The 19354-nt window shown below is 39.0% G+C and overlaps 1 protein-coding gene across 1 annotated transcript in view; it reads left to right on the top strand.

Moving 5' to 3' along the window:
* Positions 1-19354, top strand: part of HOOK3 (hook microtubule tethering protein 3) — a 129585-nt gene that overhangs the window by 6943 nt on the left and 103288 nt on the right. Inside the window, exon 2 of the mRNA XM_032288032.1 lies at positions 1316-1401. Within this exon, the coding sequence (XP_032143923.1) occupies positions 1316-1401 (86 nt within the window). The remainder of the gene's footprint in view (positions 1-1315; positions 1402-19354) is intronic.

Here is a 19354-nt window from a genome sequence, read left to right as displayed (position 1 = left end):
TCAATACTGAGTTTAGCTTCATCCATGTTAATATATAAATCTACATAAATGGGTTTCCCTGTCTCTTTCCCTCTACTCCTTCCGTCATACTGCAGCCAGTGTAATCTTATATTAATGCAATGCAAACCTCATGGCTCACTCTTCTGCTTCAAATGCTTTGCTTCTTTTATTCATAGGATAAGGTCTTAATGTGGCTTCTAAGATTTTACATGATAATTCTTCATTCTTTTGCCCTGTCTTTCACTATTTTATTTTTCCCGTTTCTGTTTCTTCCTCCAATTCTTAGACCCTGCCCAGAATGCACCAAGCTGCTCTTCATACCTAGATTGCATCCCACTCTCACTTATCGTCTTTATGCTTGCTGTTGACACCTCTATAACACCATTTCATTTTTTTCTAGTTGTAAGTTCCATGAGAGGGTGGCCTGTGCCTGTCTGTTCTCAGGTTTTGATTTCCTTCTAAATCCTGAGTACACTACTGGGTGTAATCATTATTGGCTACATTTTCTTACTTTTAGAGATAATTTACTCTGTTAGGGAAAGTACATTTCTTGGCTACATCATGTTGCTTAGTACAAAGTTTCATAATGTTTGAAATCAAAATGAAGTGAATATCTAACTAACCATTCTAAGTGCAACTTCTACATCTATATAAAGATACTCGGCCTCTGAGTAACAGAAACTACAACCTTGCCCGGCATAAAGAATAAATGAATTCGTCTCATATACCAGGAGGCCTCAAGATTTTTTAATATAGTAATCCAGTTTTTACCTTAAGGATGTCATTTTTTCTTTTTGTTTGTTTATTTTTTTTTATTGGGGGGGATTTGGGGAGGAGGACGTAGTTCTTTCTAGCTCTCCTCTCTGCTTTTCACTGCATTGGCCTAATCTTAAGATGATCGCCTTAGTAGTCATGAGATGACTGCTCTCAGTAACGGAGGCAACATACTTAAATCAACAGGAGATTGGCTTTTCTTTCCCAGAAGCATCTCCTTGTCTCTCTTTAGTCCAAATTGTTTTTTCTTTGTGTGTCCTTGAGTCAGTCAGTGGTAGAGAGGATGAAGGTACCATGATTTTTGTAGATGGGTCTTGTGTGAGTAGAACGGATGCTGGGAAGCCACCCAGTATCCACCACAATTTCTCTTTTAGGAGTGGGGAAAAATCACAGTAATACTTGGCTGGACATTTCCCTTAAAGGAAAAAGTTTCTAACCAGACTTCTTTTTTCCAATCACTAAAAAAACAAAGACAAAAAACTCTAAGAAATTGTCTACATAGGTAACCATAGAATCTCTTCCCCCACTTTTTTCCCTTCAGATCCAGACATTTAACGTGGATGCACCATGCCGGACCGTGGAAGATTTAACGAATGGGGTTGTGATGGCCCAGGTTCTTCAAAAGATGTAAGAGTAAATTGTTTATCTTTATGTGTATTCTTATGCATGGATATTTATTAGATTACAAACATGGATTGAAAAAGTGCTTACATGAAATGTGTGTAGAGTAAGACCTGTAGGCAGCAGCAGCAGTAGTTTTGATGGCATGTACTTGTTAGGTATAGATTGGGTTGCAAGTTTAATAAGGGCTGCAATTGTTTAGTACTCTAATGGATTTAGCAGAATTATTTGTTCTTGTGTTTTTCTGTTTAAGCTTGGCAGAAAGTGGCCAGATTTTGTTGTTACAGGAGACTCTAAGACGCTTACTCCATCTTTAAAATTTTGCTCAAATGTCATCTCACCAGAGACACCGGCCTTGGGTACCCATATAAAATAGCAATCACAGTTCCCTTTACTCTCTATATCCCCCTTAAGCTTTTGTGTTCTTCTTTCAAATTTGTAACACCATCTGATATACCATATATTTGGTTGTTCATATATCTGCCCCTAGTGCCCCCACACACATATACACAGAATGTAAACTGCACGTGGAGCCAGGGAATTTGTTTTTACTGTTGTATCCAAGCAACAGCCAAATGCCTGGTTTTATGTTGAACTGTATGATATTCCTTTTCTTTATGGGTCAAAATGGTCAAAATCAGCAGTTCCTCCTAGTTTAATATACATTGTAAGTGCTTATGTTTGCTGAGTGACAGTAGGAAGGAGTATTCGTTTGGGATATATGAAATATACCCGATTCTTCTAAGTACTTTGAAAACATAATTATTATGAAATTGATATTATATGACTATCAGCTTTTGACCTAGGCATTTTAAAAAATTATGTGTAGATTTAAAAAGTCATTGAATTTGTTGTAATTTGCAGATGCTTTCGTATTTTGAAGACCTGAACACTTGTCAGCCTGATGATTTAAAAAGATTTACATATCACTAGCTGGGTTGCCCTGCATTTCTGTTGAAAATCAGTGTCATTATGAAATGAATTATTGGTTTACTTTGCAGTTAGCTACATAAAGTTGCCATGGACCTCAGCACTTTGACAGGCCACGGCAGGAGGATTGCTTGAGTTCAGGAGTTCAAGACCAGCCTGGGCCACAGAGTGAGATCCATCTCTACAAAAAAAAAAAAAAGAAAGAAAAAAAAAAAAGGTTGGATGTGGTGGTGCACTCCTGTGGTCCCAGAAGCTACTAGGGAGGCTATGGCGTGAGGATTGCCTGAGCCTGGGAGTTTGAAGCTGCAGTGAGCCCTGGTCAATCCACTGCACTACCAATTCTAAAGGCAAACAGACAGATGATCTGAAATGTTGGCAACATTTCAGATCATCTGTCTGTTTGCCTTTAGAACTGGGGACTCATGTTTGAACACTATAGCTTGTTTTTACTTTCTTCTATAGCTTAAAGTGCATGGTACATTTTTCCAGATACATAGGCACACAGGTTTTTTAATGAAGCTCAGGAAAGCTCATTGAAAACGTGGTTTGCTTTGGTTTGAGCACTCTGAAAAGAACAATCTTGCCATTTTTATGGTCACCTCTGAGTGATGCCCTAATTTTAGCTTTCCCACTGAAGTTCTTTTTTTTTTTTTTTTTTTTTTTTTTTTTTTGAGACCGAGTCTTGCTTGGTTGTGAGGCTAGAGTGGAGTGGCGTGATCTCGGCTCACTGCAACCTCTGCCTGCTGGGTTCAGGTGGTTCTCCTGCCTTAGCCTCCTGACTAGCTGGTACTACAGGCATGCAGCACCATGCCTAGCTAATTTTTGTATTTTTAATAGAGACGGGGTTTCAGCATATTGGCCAGGATGGTCTATGTCTCTTGACCTTGTGATCTGCACGCCTCTTCCTCCTAAAGTGCTAGCATTACAGGCGTGAGCCACTGTGCCCGGCCTCACTGAAGTTCTTAATAAAAATTATTTTGAGTTTGTGGGCCTAGCTAAGTGAACTTTACAGGTATATGTCAATAAATGAATTTTTTGCCTAAGCTAGTTTGTGTAGGATCTCTATCACTTAGAGAAACCAAAAGAAAGTGTATGTGTATTGTTTTATCAAAACAAGATTTCAGGAACAAGACAAGGATTTCGACTCTGCTACTTCTGTTTAACACAGTCTTTACCAGAACAATGAGGCAAAAATTAAAATAAGATAAAAAAGTAAAAGGTATCCAAATAGGAAAGAAAGAAGTGAAACTGTCACTGTTTCCTGACAATGTGACGTTGTGTGCCAAAAGCCATAAAGACTCCATAAAAAAACTGTTAGACCTGGTAAAGGAATATAGTAAAGTTGCAGGATACAAAATCAGCCTACAAAAATCAGTAGTGTTTATATGCACTGACAACAAACTATCTGAAAAAGAAATCATGAAAACAATCCCATTTATAATAGCTACCAAATTAAATAAAATACTTAGAATACACTTAACCAACAAGGTGAAAGATCCGTAGATTGAAAACTACAAAACATTGATGAAAGAAGTTGAAGTCTCCAATGAAGGAAAGATGTTCTGTGTTCGTAGATTAGATAAATTATTAAAATGTCCATACTAGCCAAAATGATCTGCAGATTCACTGCATTCCCTGTAAAAATTTCAATAACCTTTTTAACAGAAATAAGAAACAAAGCTGAAATTCATATGAAATGACAAAAGACCCCAAATAGCCAAAGCAGTCATGAGCAAAAAGATCAAAGCTGGAGAAATCTCACTACCTGATTTTAAACTCTATTGCAAAGCTATGGTAATTAAAACAATGTACTACTAGCATAAAAGTAGACACATTGACCAGTGGAACAATAGAAATTCCAGAAATGAACCCATACATCTATAGTCAGTTGATTTTCCACAAAGGTGCCACAGACACACAATGAGAAAAGGACAGTCTCTTCAGTAAAGGGTTTTGCGAAAACTGGGTATCCACATGCAGAAGAATAAAGTGAGACCCTTATCTCCCCTGACATGCAAAAATCAACTCAGAATGGATTAAACATTTAAATATGCCTCCTGAAATTGTAAAACTACTAGAAGGAAACATGGGGGGAAAGCTTCTTGACATTGGTCTGGGGGATGAGTTCTTGAATTTGACCGTAGAACAGGCAACAAAAGCAAAAATGGACAAACGGTATTACAGCAAACTAAAAACTTCTGCATGACAATGGAAACAAGCAACAGAGTGAAGAGACAAACTACAGATTGGGAGAAAATATTTGTAAGCCATACATCTAATAAGACGTTACTATCCAGTCTATGTAAGGAACTCAAACAGCTGAATATAGGGAAAACAAATAACTCAATTTAAAAAAGCGTGAAGGACCTGAATAGACATTTTTCAAAAGAAGATATACAGATGGTTAACAAGCATATGAAAAAATACTTATCACTGATCATCAGAGAAATATAAATTAAAACCAAAAAGACTTGTCACCTCTCATCTGTCAGAATGGCTGTTATCAAAAAGATGAAAAATAAGTGTTGGTGAGGATGTAGAGCACAGGGAACCCTTGTACACTGTTGTTGGGAGTGTAAACTAGTACAGCCGTTATGGAAAACTGTACAAAAAACTAAAAATAGAATTACCATATGATCCAGCAATCCACTTTTGTGTATATAGCCAAAGGATTTGGAACTGGTATGTTGAAGAGATACCTGCACTTCCACATTTCTTACAGCATTATTCAGGGTACTCAATTTAAAGCAACATTAGTGTCTATCAGGGAATGGATGGATAAAGAAAATGTGATGTATATGAACACAATGAAATACTGTTAGGCCTTTATTAATTGATTGATTGAGACAGGGTCTCACTCTGTCACCCATGCTGGAGTATAGTGGATTGACCAGGGCTCACGCTCCAGCCTCAAACTCCCAAGCTCAGGCAATCCTTACACCATAGCCTCCCTAGTAGCTTCTGGGACCACAGGGGTGCACCACCACACCGAACCTTTTTTTTTTTTTTTTTTTGTAGAGATGGATCTCACTATGTGGCCCAAGCTGGTCTTGAACTCCTGAGCTCAAGCAATCCTCCTGCCTTGGCCTGTCAAAGTGCTGAGATTAAAGGCATAAGCCTTCGTGCCCATGCCCCAAAAGAAGGAAATTCTGTCATTTTCAACAACATAGACAAACCTGGAGGACATTGTGCTACGTGAAATAAGCCATGCACAGAAAGATAAATACCGACTCACTTAAGTGGAATCTAAAACAATTGAACTCATAGAAGCAGAGATTAGAATGGTGTTTACCAGGGCAGGGGGCTGAGGGGAATGGGGAGGTGATAGTCAGAGGGCACAAAGTTTCGATTAGGAGGAATTCGTTTTTTTGAGATTTATTTCAAGGCATGGTGACTATAGGTAATAATGTATATTTCAGAATTCTGAGGGAACAGATTTCAAATGTTCTCACAATAAAACATAAAATTGGAGGCAATGGATATTAGTTTGATTTAATCTGTCCACATTGTATATCACAACATCATTTTGTACCCATAGTACAGTTTGTCATCGTAAACTTTGAAAAAAAAATTTTCATGAATTGAAGTAAACAAGATCATAATATACATTATGTTTTACAAAGTGGTCTTTTAATTTACCAGAGTCTTGTGGGCATTTTCTTATTAATACTTAGTTTTCAACCTTTCTTTCTTCCTGGAATGCCTTCCTTTTTTTCCTTTTGTTGAAATACATACAGAAAAGCGTTCTACAAAGTGATAATTTTGTGTGTATGTGTTGCATATCTCCTATAACCTCCACTCAGATTGAAATGCAGAACATTTCCAGCTCCTCCCTACTCAATAACCTCTTTGCCAAAGATAGCCATGATTCTCACTTCTGTGCCATTAATTAGTTTTGCCTGTTCTTGAATGTCTTGTAAGTGGAATCATATAGTATGTACTCTTGTGTTTGTCTTAAATTCAGTATAATGTCTGTGAGATTTATCCATATTGTTACACAGTGTCTATTTTAAATAGTTGTTTGATATACACAACCTCACCAACATTAGTTTCTTCATTGTCAGTTTGATATTTATTGAATGGCTACTTTGTGTCCAGTGTTGCTGATACAACTGCCAGCCACATAGACATGATATCCACCCTCAGGAGGCTCATAAGTGGGGAAGACAATTTAACTATGAGAACAAAACTGCTGTTGTATCAGATGGTACAGGGAAGCACACAATGTTATGAAAGTTCACACAAGGTATATTTTTAACTTAGTTTAGGAAGTTATGAACATTTTACCTGAGTAAGGTAATTTAAATCTAAGTCACGGTTTCTTCACGGTGGGAAGAGCTTACTCAAAGGCCCTGTAGGATGTTGGAATATGGTGAGCACTGCTATGGAAAGGAAAGGTGTGAGTGGTTAATGCACAGAGGGAGGGTATGGTACAGATTGGGTTGGAAAGGTAGATGGAGTCATTGTACAGAGGCATGTCTTTATTCTAAGGGCCATAAGAAGCAGTTGAAGGCTTTGGTGGGGGGTGGGGGAGTTGAGAAGTTGGATTTACATTTTGAAAAATATTCTAGCTGCAGATTTAAAATGAATTGGAAACGCCCAATGTGATGAGGGATAATTAGAAAGAAGTTTGTAGTAATTCAGAAGGGAGATTGTGGTACTTTGGACTAGGAGATGCTAAAGAAGATGAAGAGAAGTGGGTGGACTCTAAATGATCTATAAAATCAGCATATTTTGATGGCTGGTATGGGGGGAGTGGACTTTTAGGTTTTTAACTGAAGCAAATACACCGAAGAGGGTATAAACCACTGATGTTGGAATACTGAAAGAAGATTTGCTGTGGAGGGAAGCTGGATGTGTCATGAGTATAGTTTGGGGGACATCAAATCTGAGTGGTATGGAGAAATAAAGAGGAAACGTCAAGTTGATAGTTGGACTATACAGCTCTAGAGTTCAGAAGAGGAGTCCAAGCTGGAGATATCTTTTTGGGTATCTCTTAATTGAAGCTATAATTGTGGATTAAATCACTTTAGGGGAGAGTATGAGGCAAAAAGGAAAAAATGTGTAGCCTCAGCCTTGAACTTTGGCCTTTAATTGTTGGGTCGAGCAGCAACTGGCAGAGAGACCAGAGAGGTAGTAGGAAAGCCAGGTGAGTGTGGATGCCAAAAAGAGGATTTTACTGGAAACATCAGTCCTTTTCATTTTGTCTGAGCTGACAAATGAAAAGCTACATCATTTTGTAGTTTTAGGAGAACTTTTATGAAATGTGAATGGATCTAAGTTTGCCTTTTTAGTATAATTTTTTATATGCTTGGTCTTTTAAGTTATTTTGTTTGTTTTATCTGCTTTACAGCTTTCAAAATTTTATTGCTGTTGACATCTCTCTCATTCTTTTTGTTTATACAGATTCGTGTCCCCTACTTAGTTTTTAAAAAATGGATAGACTTTTTAAGAGCTGTTTTACCTTCAGAGTGAAATTGAGTGGAAAAGAGTTTCAGTATGGGATGGTGAAAAGATTCTGGAGAGGGGTGGTGGTGATGGTTGCACAACAATGTGAATGTATTTGATACCACTGAACTGTGCAGTTAAAAATGGTTAAGATGGTAAATTTTATGTTGTGTATATTTTACAATTTTTAAAAAGTATTTAAAATGTGAGCAAAAAAATACAATGAGTTCCCACATTCCCTTTGCCCACCACACACTGCCTTCCCCACCACAGTAGTGAATTTCTTACAATAGATAAACCAACACTGGCACATCAGTACTGCTCAAAGGCCATCATTTGCATTAGGGTTTACTCTTGGTGTTGTATATCTTATGGGTTTTGACAAATGTATGTCATATGTCTACCATGGTAGTACAACACAGAATAGTTTCTCTGTCATAAATATCCTCTATGCTGTGCCTATTCATCCCTCTTTCCAAACTTGGGAAACCCTAATCTTTTTACTTACTGCCTGCATAGTTTTGCCTTTTCTGGAATATCATATAGTTGGAACCATACACTATGTAACCTTTTCAGATTGACTTCTTTAACTGACAGTATGCATTTTAGGTTCCTCTGTGTCTTTTTGTGACTTGATGGCTCATTTCTTTCCTTTTTTTCTTTCTTTCCAAGTGGGGATGGCTCATTTCTTTCTAGAGCTTCCCTCTTTTTTTTTCAGCTTTATTGAGATGAAACTGACATATATAATAAATGCACATTTTAAAAAGTATACAGTTTGATAAATATTGACCTGTATATGCCTGTGAAGCTATCCCCACAATCAAGGCAGTGAATACATCCATCACATCCAAAAGTGTTCTCATGTCCCTTTGTAACCCCTTCTTTCCTGCTACTCCCATTCCCAAGCAAACACTGCTCTCCGCTCATTGCATCCTCCGCCTCCCAGGTTCAAACAATTTTCCTGCTTCAGCCTCCTCAGTAGCTAGGACTACAGGTGCCTGCCACCACACCCAGCTAATGATTGTATTTTTAGTAGAAACGGGGTTTCACCATGTTGGCCAGGATGGTCTCGATCTCCTGACCTCGTGATCCACCTGCCTGGGCCTCCCAGAGTGCTGGGATTACAGGCATGAGCCACCATGCTCGGCCTTGCATTTTCTAAATTTTATATGCAAGCACTGGTCTGCTTTCTATCATTATAGATTAATTTGCATTTTCTAAATTTTATATAAATGGACTCACAGTATGTTTTGAGGGAAGAAGTGTGACTTCTTTCATATATAATTTTGCAACTCATTCGTGTAGTTACCTGTATTAATAGTTCATTCATACATAAAAACAAAAACAGAAACATAGTTTAGACATTTCTCGTCATATGGATATACCATGGTTTATATATCCATTCATCTGTTGATGAACATGTGGGTTATTTTCTGTGGGGCTATTACAAATAAAGATGTTGGGAGCATTAGTGTACAATTCTTTGTATGAACGTATGCTTCAGTTTTCCTTGGGTGTATTCTGTTCTGCCTAGGAGAGGAGTGGCTGGATCATGTGGTAGGTCTATGTTTAATATTCAAGAAACTGCCAAACTATTTCCAAAGCCATTGTAACATACATTTATATCAACAGTGTATAAGCATTCTTGTTGCCCCAGGGTCCCACCAATACTTGCTAAGGTCAGTCTTTTCATTTTAGCCATTCTAGTGATTGTCTAGTGGTTTTAATTTGAATTTCTGTAATCAGTAATGATTCCTTTGCCAGTCATTAAAAAAAAGAATTTAAATTTACTGTTGATGCCGTAGAACAGGTGGTCTTTGCTCCCTTCTAAATTCCTCAGATAAGGAGTTTTTGTCTCCAGGGCCTGTCCAGTGGTCACCAGGTGATTTTTAGTTTCCTCAGTCTCTACAAAAATATAATTAGCTGGGCATCGTGGCACATGTTTGTGGTCCTAACCTCCCATTCATGGGAGGCTGAGGCATGAGTCCAGGAGTCTGATTGTGCCACTGTATTCCAGCCCGGGCGACAGAGCTGGACTCTGTCTCAAAACAAAACCCAAAAAACCTGCACTTGTCAGGACTACCATGATGTATGTGCTAATTTTAATAGTCCATTACCAGTTCTTCTCTTAACTTGTCAGCATTATTTAATCATGTTTATCTCACTTTTAAAATTTGACTTCCAGGATACTGAAGTGGTTCTTCAATAAATCAGATTTGCTCCTGAGAACCTTGCATTAGTGTCCCATTTCACTCAGGCTAAGAATCAAAGTACTTACAGTTGTACATGAGATCCTAAGTGATGTGGCCCACGTGTCACCACTTCCACCTCATTCACCCAGTCTTCTTTCCCACAGCGACACCCAGGCTCATTTTGGGCCCACCAGGCATCTCCTGCCTAAAGGCTTTTGCATGGCAGATCCTCTGCTTCTCCATCAGATGTTTGCATCCCACTCTCCTCACCACCTTCCAGCCCTCCAACCTTGGTCAGTTTTTCAGTGGAGTCTGCCCTGCCCAACCTCTTTAATATTGCCACCTCTTCTTATCCTGCCCTATTGTAGGTGTACAGAAAATATTTGTTGAATAAATGAATGTGGAATTATACAATTCAACTGTAAAATGAAAAGAAAATTTATTTTTTTGGCCTTTGTCTTCAGGAAGGGTTTTCCACCAACATTTTCGCTGACGCCAATTGAGTGCCCTGTAGTTCCATTGGATTCTGATTGTTAACCAACTGAGTTAGCTCAGACTCCACAAGTGAGGGGCATAGTCCTTCAATTCTGACAGGAACTATCCAGAATTGGTAATGAGAAAAGAACTTTTATCTGAGGAACGAGTCCTTTTAAATTATAAGACCCAGAGAGACTTTTTTTTTTTTTTTCCTGAGACGGAGTCTCTCTCTGTCACCCAGGCTGGAGTGCAGTGGCGCGATCCTGGCTCACTGCAACCTCTGCTTCCTGGATTCAAGCGATTTTCCTGCCTCTGCCTCCCGAGTAGCTGGGAATACAAGCGTGTGCCACCATGCCCAGCTAATTTTTTTTTATATATATATTTTTGGTAGAGATGGCGTTTCACTGTGTTAGCCAGGATGGTCTTGATCTCCTGACCTTGTGATCCACCCACCTTAGCCTCCCAAAGTGTTGGGATTACAGGCATGAGCCACTGTGCCCAGCCTCAAAGAGACATTAAGATGTGTCAGCAGTCACATCCTATTCCCCCTTTGCACTGTGTGTTCATCTCTTGAAATTGCTTGCTGTTACCACAAGTATTACATTAACGTAATAAAGCCGCATCGGACACTATAACCCACACCAATAGCTTAACGGTGTCTAGCCAGTCACTACTCAATGCTACTTCTGGAAATCAGTGAGAATTTCTAAAAACTTTGTATTAACCTACTGTCTCCCCACCCCCTCTTTGTTTTTTAATTTTTTTTTTTTTTTTTTTTTTTGAGATGGAGTCTCACTTTGTCTCCCAGGCTGGAGTGCAGTGGCACTATCTCAACTCACTGTAACCTCTGCCTCCTGGGTTCAAGCAATTCTCTTGCCTCAGCTTCCTGAGTAGCTGGGACTACAGGCAGTTGCCACCATGCCCGGCTAATTTTTTGTATTTTTAGTAGAGATGGGGTTTCACCGTGCTAGCCAGGATGGTCTTGATCTCCTGACCTCTTGATCTGCCTGCTTCAGCCTCCCAAAATGCTGCGATTACAGGTGTGAGCCACCGTGCCCGGCCCCCGCCCCCCTTTTTATAACTTTTAAATGTAAACCTGCTTGTAAAAAAGTCCAAATGGAGCTCATATCCAAGGTTACTTGGGTCTAAGTCTTTTAGGCAGCTGCCTTTGCTTTGGGCAGGTAAACTCTAAATCATATTTTGTGCTTCATCCTCTTCATTTTGGGTTGACAATACAGACCCCACAAATTAAAGTTTAGGTCCCAGTGCCACAAGACAGCTAGCTGGAAATAATCCTCAGTGCACCTGTACTTCTACCCAGTCAACCACAGGTTGAAGGGTTCCCATGACCCCCTACTCCCTGAATTAAGTTGGATAATTTGTTAGAATGACTCACAGCACTACAGAAAGCACTGTTATTACAATCAGTTTTTATTATAAAGGATACAGCTTGGTGACAGCCAATGGAAAAGAAGCATATGGCAAGAAATGAAACTGGGGGCAGTGCAGAGCTTCCCTGCCCTCCCTGGGCACGCCTCCTACCGAGCGTGTTGAGGTGTTCATCAGTCTGGGACCTCGCCAAACTCTGTTGTTTATGGTTTTTATTTGGGATCTCATTACATAGGCATGATTGAAGTCATTGGCCATGTGTTTGAGCTCAGTCTCCAGTCTTCTTTTCCTTTTGGGGCTGAATGTTCCAGTCTCTAATCAGTCCTTTGGTTCCTCTGTGACCAGCCCTGTCCTGAAGCAGTAAAGGGGCCCACAATGAATCCCCTTATTAGCATAAACTTTGGTAGGATTTAAAGGAGTTCATTATGAATTATGATGCGTGCCCAGGGAGGGCAGGGAAGCTCTGCACTGCCCCCAGTTTCATTTCTTGCCATATGCTTCTTTTCCATTGGCTGTCACCAAGCTGTATCCTTTATAATAAAAACTGATTGTAATAACAGTGCTTTCTGTAGTGCTGTGAGTCATTCTAACAAATTATCCAACTTAATTCAGGGAGTAGGGGGTCATGGGAACCCTTCAACCTGTGGTTGACTGGGTAGAAGTACAGGTGCACTGAGGATTATTTCCAGCTAGCTGTCTTGTGGCACTGGGACCTAAACTTTAATTTGTGGGGTCTGTATTGTCAACAACAAAAGACACTCCACTCAGGAAATTCCAAGAGTTTAGGAGATCTGTGCCAGGAAATAAGGGTCAGAGACCAAATATATTTTTATTAAAACACGATCACATGTTGATTGAAAGAATAAGGTCAGAAGTACCAAGTCATGTCTCCAAGTGCCATTGATTTTTGTTTTCAAAATTCGAGAAGGGGAAAAAGAAAATAGGATGAAGGTCAAGCTGTGGACCCTGCCGGAATGTCTCATAAATGGATACTTTTTTTTTTTTTAATGGATACTTTTTATAATACACAAAGTTGCCTGTTGGAATCTATCTGTTATGTACTTGTATTGTTTATTTTGACTTAGGGGCTTAGTGTAAATTGCTATATTTTTGTTGTCATTATGGATGTGAAATTTTATTATTATAGTCAATTGTAGCACACATTTAATGGTAGGGAACCAAGATTATTTTAGATTATTAAAAGATTATTAGGAAATAGTCATGCCTAAGAATCACTGTATCTGTAAAAAACACTAAAATTTGCTAGTGAAGATGCCATGTTAAGAAATGAAACCAAATACATTTGTTTTGGACCCTGTATTAATTTGCTTTCATTAAGAAAATTACATTGGGCCAAGGCGGGCAGATCACTTGAGGTCAGGAGTTCGAGACCAGCCTGGCCAACATGGTGAAACCCTGTCTCTACTAAAAATACAAAAATTACCTGGGCATGGTGGTGGAGGCCTATAGTCCCAGCTACTAGGGAGGCTGAGATGGGAGGATCATTTGAACCCAGGAGGCAGTTGCAGTGAGCAGAGCTCAATCACTGCACTCTAGCCTGGGCAACAGAGCGAGACCCTCTTTCTCTCTCTCTCTCTCAAAAAAAAAAAAGAAAAGAAAATTACATTGCTTAAATAATTCTAACAGACATAAACTTTATTTTTATTTCTGTGAAGGCATTTGACATAAGAAGACAATATACTTCTGGAATTATTCTAAGATTTAAAATTAATGGGCTTTTCCTTTAGCTTAAGCTATGACTGGTACAAAAGATATAAACAAGTAAATGTGTTACTGGCAAAATTTAAGGAAATGATTTTGTATGTTTTCTCTTAGCAGGAGTTAGGACGTAGCGAGAAGCTAATAATAGCTTCTTACTCATGAAGGGCTTCCCAGTAAGATTACCAGTTGTTATTTACGTACCTATACAGGACTGTCATCTCTAAAGAATTTTGAGAAAGTTACCTTTATATTGTTTTATTCTAACCTGAGACCATTAGTTAAGGGGTCTTTAGAAAACATTACTGAAATTGTGAAATACATCAATGGAAGCTACGGCTAGATGCCGACATATGGCTTTAGAGTTTGCTAGGGAAAGTAACATTGAATATGATCATGAAAACTAAAGACTACTATTCTTGCTGTATTTTGCCTAAGTGGTAGATTAGAAACTTTACTAAATAAGTGCTGTCTTTTTAAGCAAATTTACTGAGAAGCTGCTATGTGCCTGCCATGAGGGACTGGGAAGGATAGCAATGAATGAGAGGAAATGCCTGCCTTTCATGAACAAGAAGGTCATGGATGACGCTGGTGTTTTTCTATTTGTGACCTAGTTTACTGAGCATGAAGGAGATAATTAGCCACAGGACCTTAGCGTTTTGCTAGAACTGGTTATGTGTTGAACTCTCCTGATCCTTTTTAACAAAAATGATTGCACTATCAACTCTGACACTGGGGAGGTTCTTCATGAGTAAGAAGCTATTATTAGCTTCTTGCTATGTCCTAACTTCTGCTAAGAGAAAACATACAAAACTGTGAAAAATTGAGCTTGGAAAAATTACTAAATTTCCGAGTCTGATGTTCCTTAACTATAACATAAGGATAATACCTACTTTCCTTGCAGTTTTGTGAATGTGCAGTGCCTGGTTCAATGCCTGGTATGTTGCTGATACAATACCTGTGTTACTGGTGTCATACATAGTATACATGATAGTAGCAGCTGATGTTGTTGCCTTCCCTTCTTAGCTCAGACATGATCCTTAGGTTTCGATTTGGTAATCTTTTAAGGAATAAGCAGGCTGTATCATGATGCCTGATTTGAAACATTGTATTTGAACTTCTCTGAGTTCTCTCTCTCTTTTTCTTTCTCTTCCCCCCTTCCCCCCTTCCTTCCTTCCTTCCTTCCTTCCTTCCTTCCTTCCTTCCTTCCTTCCTTCCTTCCTTCCTTCTTCCTTCCTTCCTTCCTTCCTTCCTCTCTCTTTTTATTCTCTTTCTTTTCTTTCCTTTTCTTTGTTTCTTTTCTCTCTTTCCTCTCTTTCTCTCCTCTCCTTCTCTCTTTCTTTCTTTCTTTTTTGAGATGGAGTCTTGCTTTGTTGCCCAGGTTGGAGTGCAGTAGCACAGTCTTGGCCTACTGCAACCACTGCCTCCTGTGTTCGAGCTATTCTTCTGCCTCAGCCTCCCGAGTAGCTGGGACTACAAACATGCACCACCACCACGCCCAGCTAATTTTTGTATTTGTAGTAGAGATAGGGTTTTGCTGTGTTGGCCAGGCTGGTCTTGAACTCCTGACCTCAGGCAGTCAGCCCACCTCTGCTTCCCAAAGTGCTGGGATTACAAGTGTGAGCCAGCGCGCCCAGCGTGAGTTCTTTTATTTATAAAATGTATTACTCTAAATTGCATATGAAGTATTTTATAACCTTGGAGATCTTGGAATATATAGTTTTCTGGATGTTTTAAAGATTTTTTTTTTTTTGGTAAGGTACTTTCTGGTAAAAGAAACACTAAATCTTTCATCCGAGTGAACCTGACTTGCCATTTGGGTGGTAGGTTTTGGTGGTTTTGTACCTTTCTTTGGCTTTGGATAGTCATCAGCTGCAGGGCACCAGACTTGTGTGTGAGTTTTTTTTTAGTTGGAAAGCAATGCTTGATTGCTAATGATTGTGCTTTTTAAGTGATAGCCTTTTAGGTTAAGTATCAAAATTAACATTGAATATTTTTTGACTTCCGAATTAATTTTGTAACTCAATATTTTAGTAGAAATCACTTCAGTTGTTTTTATTATCTATTTTTCTAAGTTTTAAGCAAAGAGAACACTTGTGGGGGATGTCTTTTTTTCTCTGAGAAGTCAGAGAAGCTGAGAACTCAATTCTTTCCTGACCAGTGTGGTCACTAAAGTTCTGTGTGTCCTCCTTGCAGCTCCCATCCTTTTGGCAACATATAATTAGGGGTTTTCCTGGGGATTTAGAATTGGGACCGAACGACAGCTGATCTTTAAACAAATTGCTTGGACTGAAGTGATACAGGCTTTGAACGTGCCTGCAGCCATTTTTAGTATTGTGTATGGTGGAATAGGAGAATGCTGGTCTATGGAAAGAAGATGGTGTAGATGGATAGAAAGAAACAAAGATGAAAGTCAGAGAGTATTGTCCCATATTTGGTGAGGCCCAGCTATCTTGAGTACCATAACATCAGTGATCATACAGTAAATTGCCTTTTTTCTATGAGTTTGCTCCAACTGATTTCTCTTAGTAATAAAAAAACCTCAACTAAAGTAGCTTAAAACAAAAATATGTAGTTGTGTATGATTATCCACGTGCTAAACAATGAAGTTAGGTGCCTTTCTTACACCAAGCACAAGTGGATTATAGACCTAAATGTAAGAGCTAAGTTCTGTAAAACTTTTAAAAGAAAACATACCAATAAATCTTCATGACTTTTGGTTAGGCAGGGGCTTCTTAAATATGACACAAAAAGTTCAAGAATGACAAATTGAACCTCTTCAAAATTTAAAACCTTTGGCCTGGTACAGTGGCTCATGCCTGTAATCTTAGCACCTTGGGAGGCCAAGGCAGGAGAATCACTTGAGGCCAGGAGTTTGAGACCAGCCTGAGCAACATAATGAGACTCCATCTCTACAAAAAAAAATTTTATCCAGGCATGGTGGTGTGCCTTAGTACTAGCTACACTGGAGGCTGAGGTGGGAAGATGGCGTGAGCCCAGAAATACAAGATCATAATGAACTGTAATCATGCCACTTCACTCCAGCCTAGGTAGCAGAGTGGGAACCTGTCTCTTTAAAACAAATTAAGAACTTTGTGTGCAAAATATGCCCTCAAGAGAGTGGAAAACCATGGCCCGACACAGTGGCCTATGCCTTTAATCCCAGCGCTTTGGGAGGCCGAGGCAAGCGGATCAGCTGAGGTCAGGAGTTTGAGACCAGCCTGCCAATATGGTGAAACCCCGTCTCTACTAAAAATACAAAAATTAGCTGGGCCCATGGTGCATGCCTGTAATCCCAGCTACTCAGGAGGCTGAGGCAAGAGAATTGGTTGCAGTGAGCTAAGATCATGCCACTGCATTCCAGCCTGGGCAACAGAGTGAGACTCTGTCTCAAAAAAAAAAAAAAAAAAAGAAAGAAAGAAAGAAAGTGGAAAAATAGCCTTGAAAATGGGAGAAAATATTCATACATCATAGGTCTGTTAAGAGCTTTATATCCTGAATATTAAAACAAACAAAAAGCAACATAGCTTTTCAGTGTGCAAATAATCTGAATAGGCTTTTTTCCAGAGAGGATATACAAATGGCCAATAAGCACATGTAAAGATGCAAAGCATGATTAGCTGTTGGGGAAATGCAGATCAAAACCACAGTGAAACACCACTTCACATCCACTAGGAGAACTGTAACTAAAAAGACAGGTAATAACAAGTGTTGTCAAGGCTGTAGAGAACATACGTTGCTGGTGAGAATGCAGAATATAGCTGCTTTGGAAGAGTTTGTACTTGCCTCTCATTTTAAACATGGGATCCAGCAACTTCACCCTTAGGCATATACCCAAATGAAACAAATGTCCACACCAAAACTAGTACAGCAGTGTTCAAAGCATCATCATTAGCCCCAAAGTAGAAATAGCCCAAATTACATCAGCTAGTAAATGAATAAACAAAATGTGATATATCCATAAAGGGAATATTATTTAGCCACAAAAAGGAATGAAGTACTATACATGCTGCAATATGGAAAAACCGTAAAAGACATGCTAAGTGAAAGAAGCCAGACACAAAAGACAACATAATGTGTGATTTTATTTACATGAAATGTCCAGGATAGACAGATTCATAGACAGAAAGTAGATTACTGATTTCCAGGGATTGGAGAGAGGGGGAACAGGAGCGATGGCTCATGGAGATAATGTTTCTTTTTGGAAAGATGGAAGTGCTCTAAGGCTAGATGTGGTGATACTTGTACAACTCTGAGCATACTAAAATGCATTGTGTACTGTAAAAGGATAAATTGTATCATGTGAGTTATTTCTCAATAATGCTGTTTTTAAAAGTAAATACATAATGAAGATAATGAAGTTAATATGTTTTCTAATGGTATGATACAGATTTCAAAAATATTAACAGGTTTTTTTTTTTTTTGAGACACAGTTGTCACTCAGGCTGGAGTTCAGTGGCATGATCTCAGCTCACTGCAACCTCCGCCTCCTGGGTTCAAGCAATTCTCCTGCCTTAGCCTCCTGAGTAGCTGGGCTTACAGGTGCACGCCACAAGGCCCAGCTAATTTTTATATTTTTAGTAGAGACAGGGTTTCACCGTGTTGTTCAGGCTGGTCTCAAATTCCTGACATTGTGATCCGCCCACCTTGGCTTCTCAAAGTACTGGGATTACAGGCATGAGCCACCATACCCAGCCATAACAGATTTCTATAGAGGTAACTTAGTTGTAATACATTCTTCGGCTGGGCACAGTGGCTAACGCCTGTAATCCCAGCACTCTGGAAGGCGGAGGCAGGCAGATCATGAGGTCAGGAGATAAAGACCATCCTGGCCAACATGGCGAAACCCTGTCTTTACTAAAAGCACAAAAATTAGCTGGGTGTGGTGGTATGTGCCTGTAGTCCCAGATACTCAGGAGGCTGAGGAACGAGAACAGCTTGAACCCAGGAGGCATTGCACTTCCACCTGGCGACAGCAAGACTTCATCTAAAAAAATTATTTTTTCATAATAGGTAAAAATTCTGAATATCATGTTGCTTCATTTTAAGGAAATTTGAATAAAAATTTATTACTGATTGTGTATTTATCAGTGTGAGTTACAGTAAAAGTTGAAAATACATTTTTCCTAACCTATCAGTCTCATTGTCATTCTGTTTTTTTGAGGTGAATAGAGACATTTGTGGTGTTATGGAAAGATTTTTGGACTTAGCAGTTGCTCAAGCAGAGCAAACACAGGTGTTCTGGTGTCTGTGGTCTTAGATAAATAATTTTTTAGAGCAACAGTTTCAAAATCTATAATATGAGGTTCATGCTGGATTTGAAAAATTTTGTGGTTTTTTTTTTTTCTTTCTTTCTGCTGTTTATTAGAAGTATGGGAAATTTTCCCATAGAAAATTTTCCTAGGAAGATATAAAGGATATTCAGGTGCTATCCTTATTTCAATATGTTTATTCACACCAGTGTTTTATCTTAAATTTTAAGTCTTTTGCAAACAGAAATGGTATTCAGATGTGTCCAAAGCCTAGTACTACATCTGAGAAAACAGGTTCTTAGTATGTATTATTTGAAGAAATTGGAATTTAGTGACATTATTGGTGACCTTTGAAGTATTAAGTGACGGAGTTCATTGAAATATTAATTGAAAAACTTTTTTTTTTTTTTTTTGAGATGGAGTCTCGCTCTGTCTCCCAGGCTGGAGTGCAGTGGCAAGATCTCGGCTCACTGAAACCTCCACCCCCTGGGTTCAAGCGATTCTCCTGCCTCAGCCTCCCAAGTAGCTGTGACTACAGGTGCGTGCCACCAT

This window comes from Sapajus apella, unplaced genomic scaffold (assembly GCF_009761245.1).
Source record: "Sapajus apella isolate SASKATOON/1434 unplaced genomic scaffold, GSC_monkey_1.0 scaffold21, whole genome shotgun sequence".
In the NCBI taxonomy this organism is placed as follows: domain Eukaryota; kingdom Metazoa; phylum Chordata; class Mammalia; order Primates; family Cebidae; genus Sapajus; species Sapajus apella.
This window is presented reverse-complemented; position numbering and strand designations above follow the sequence as displayed.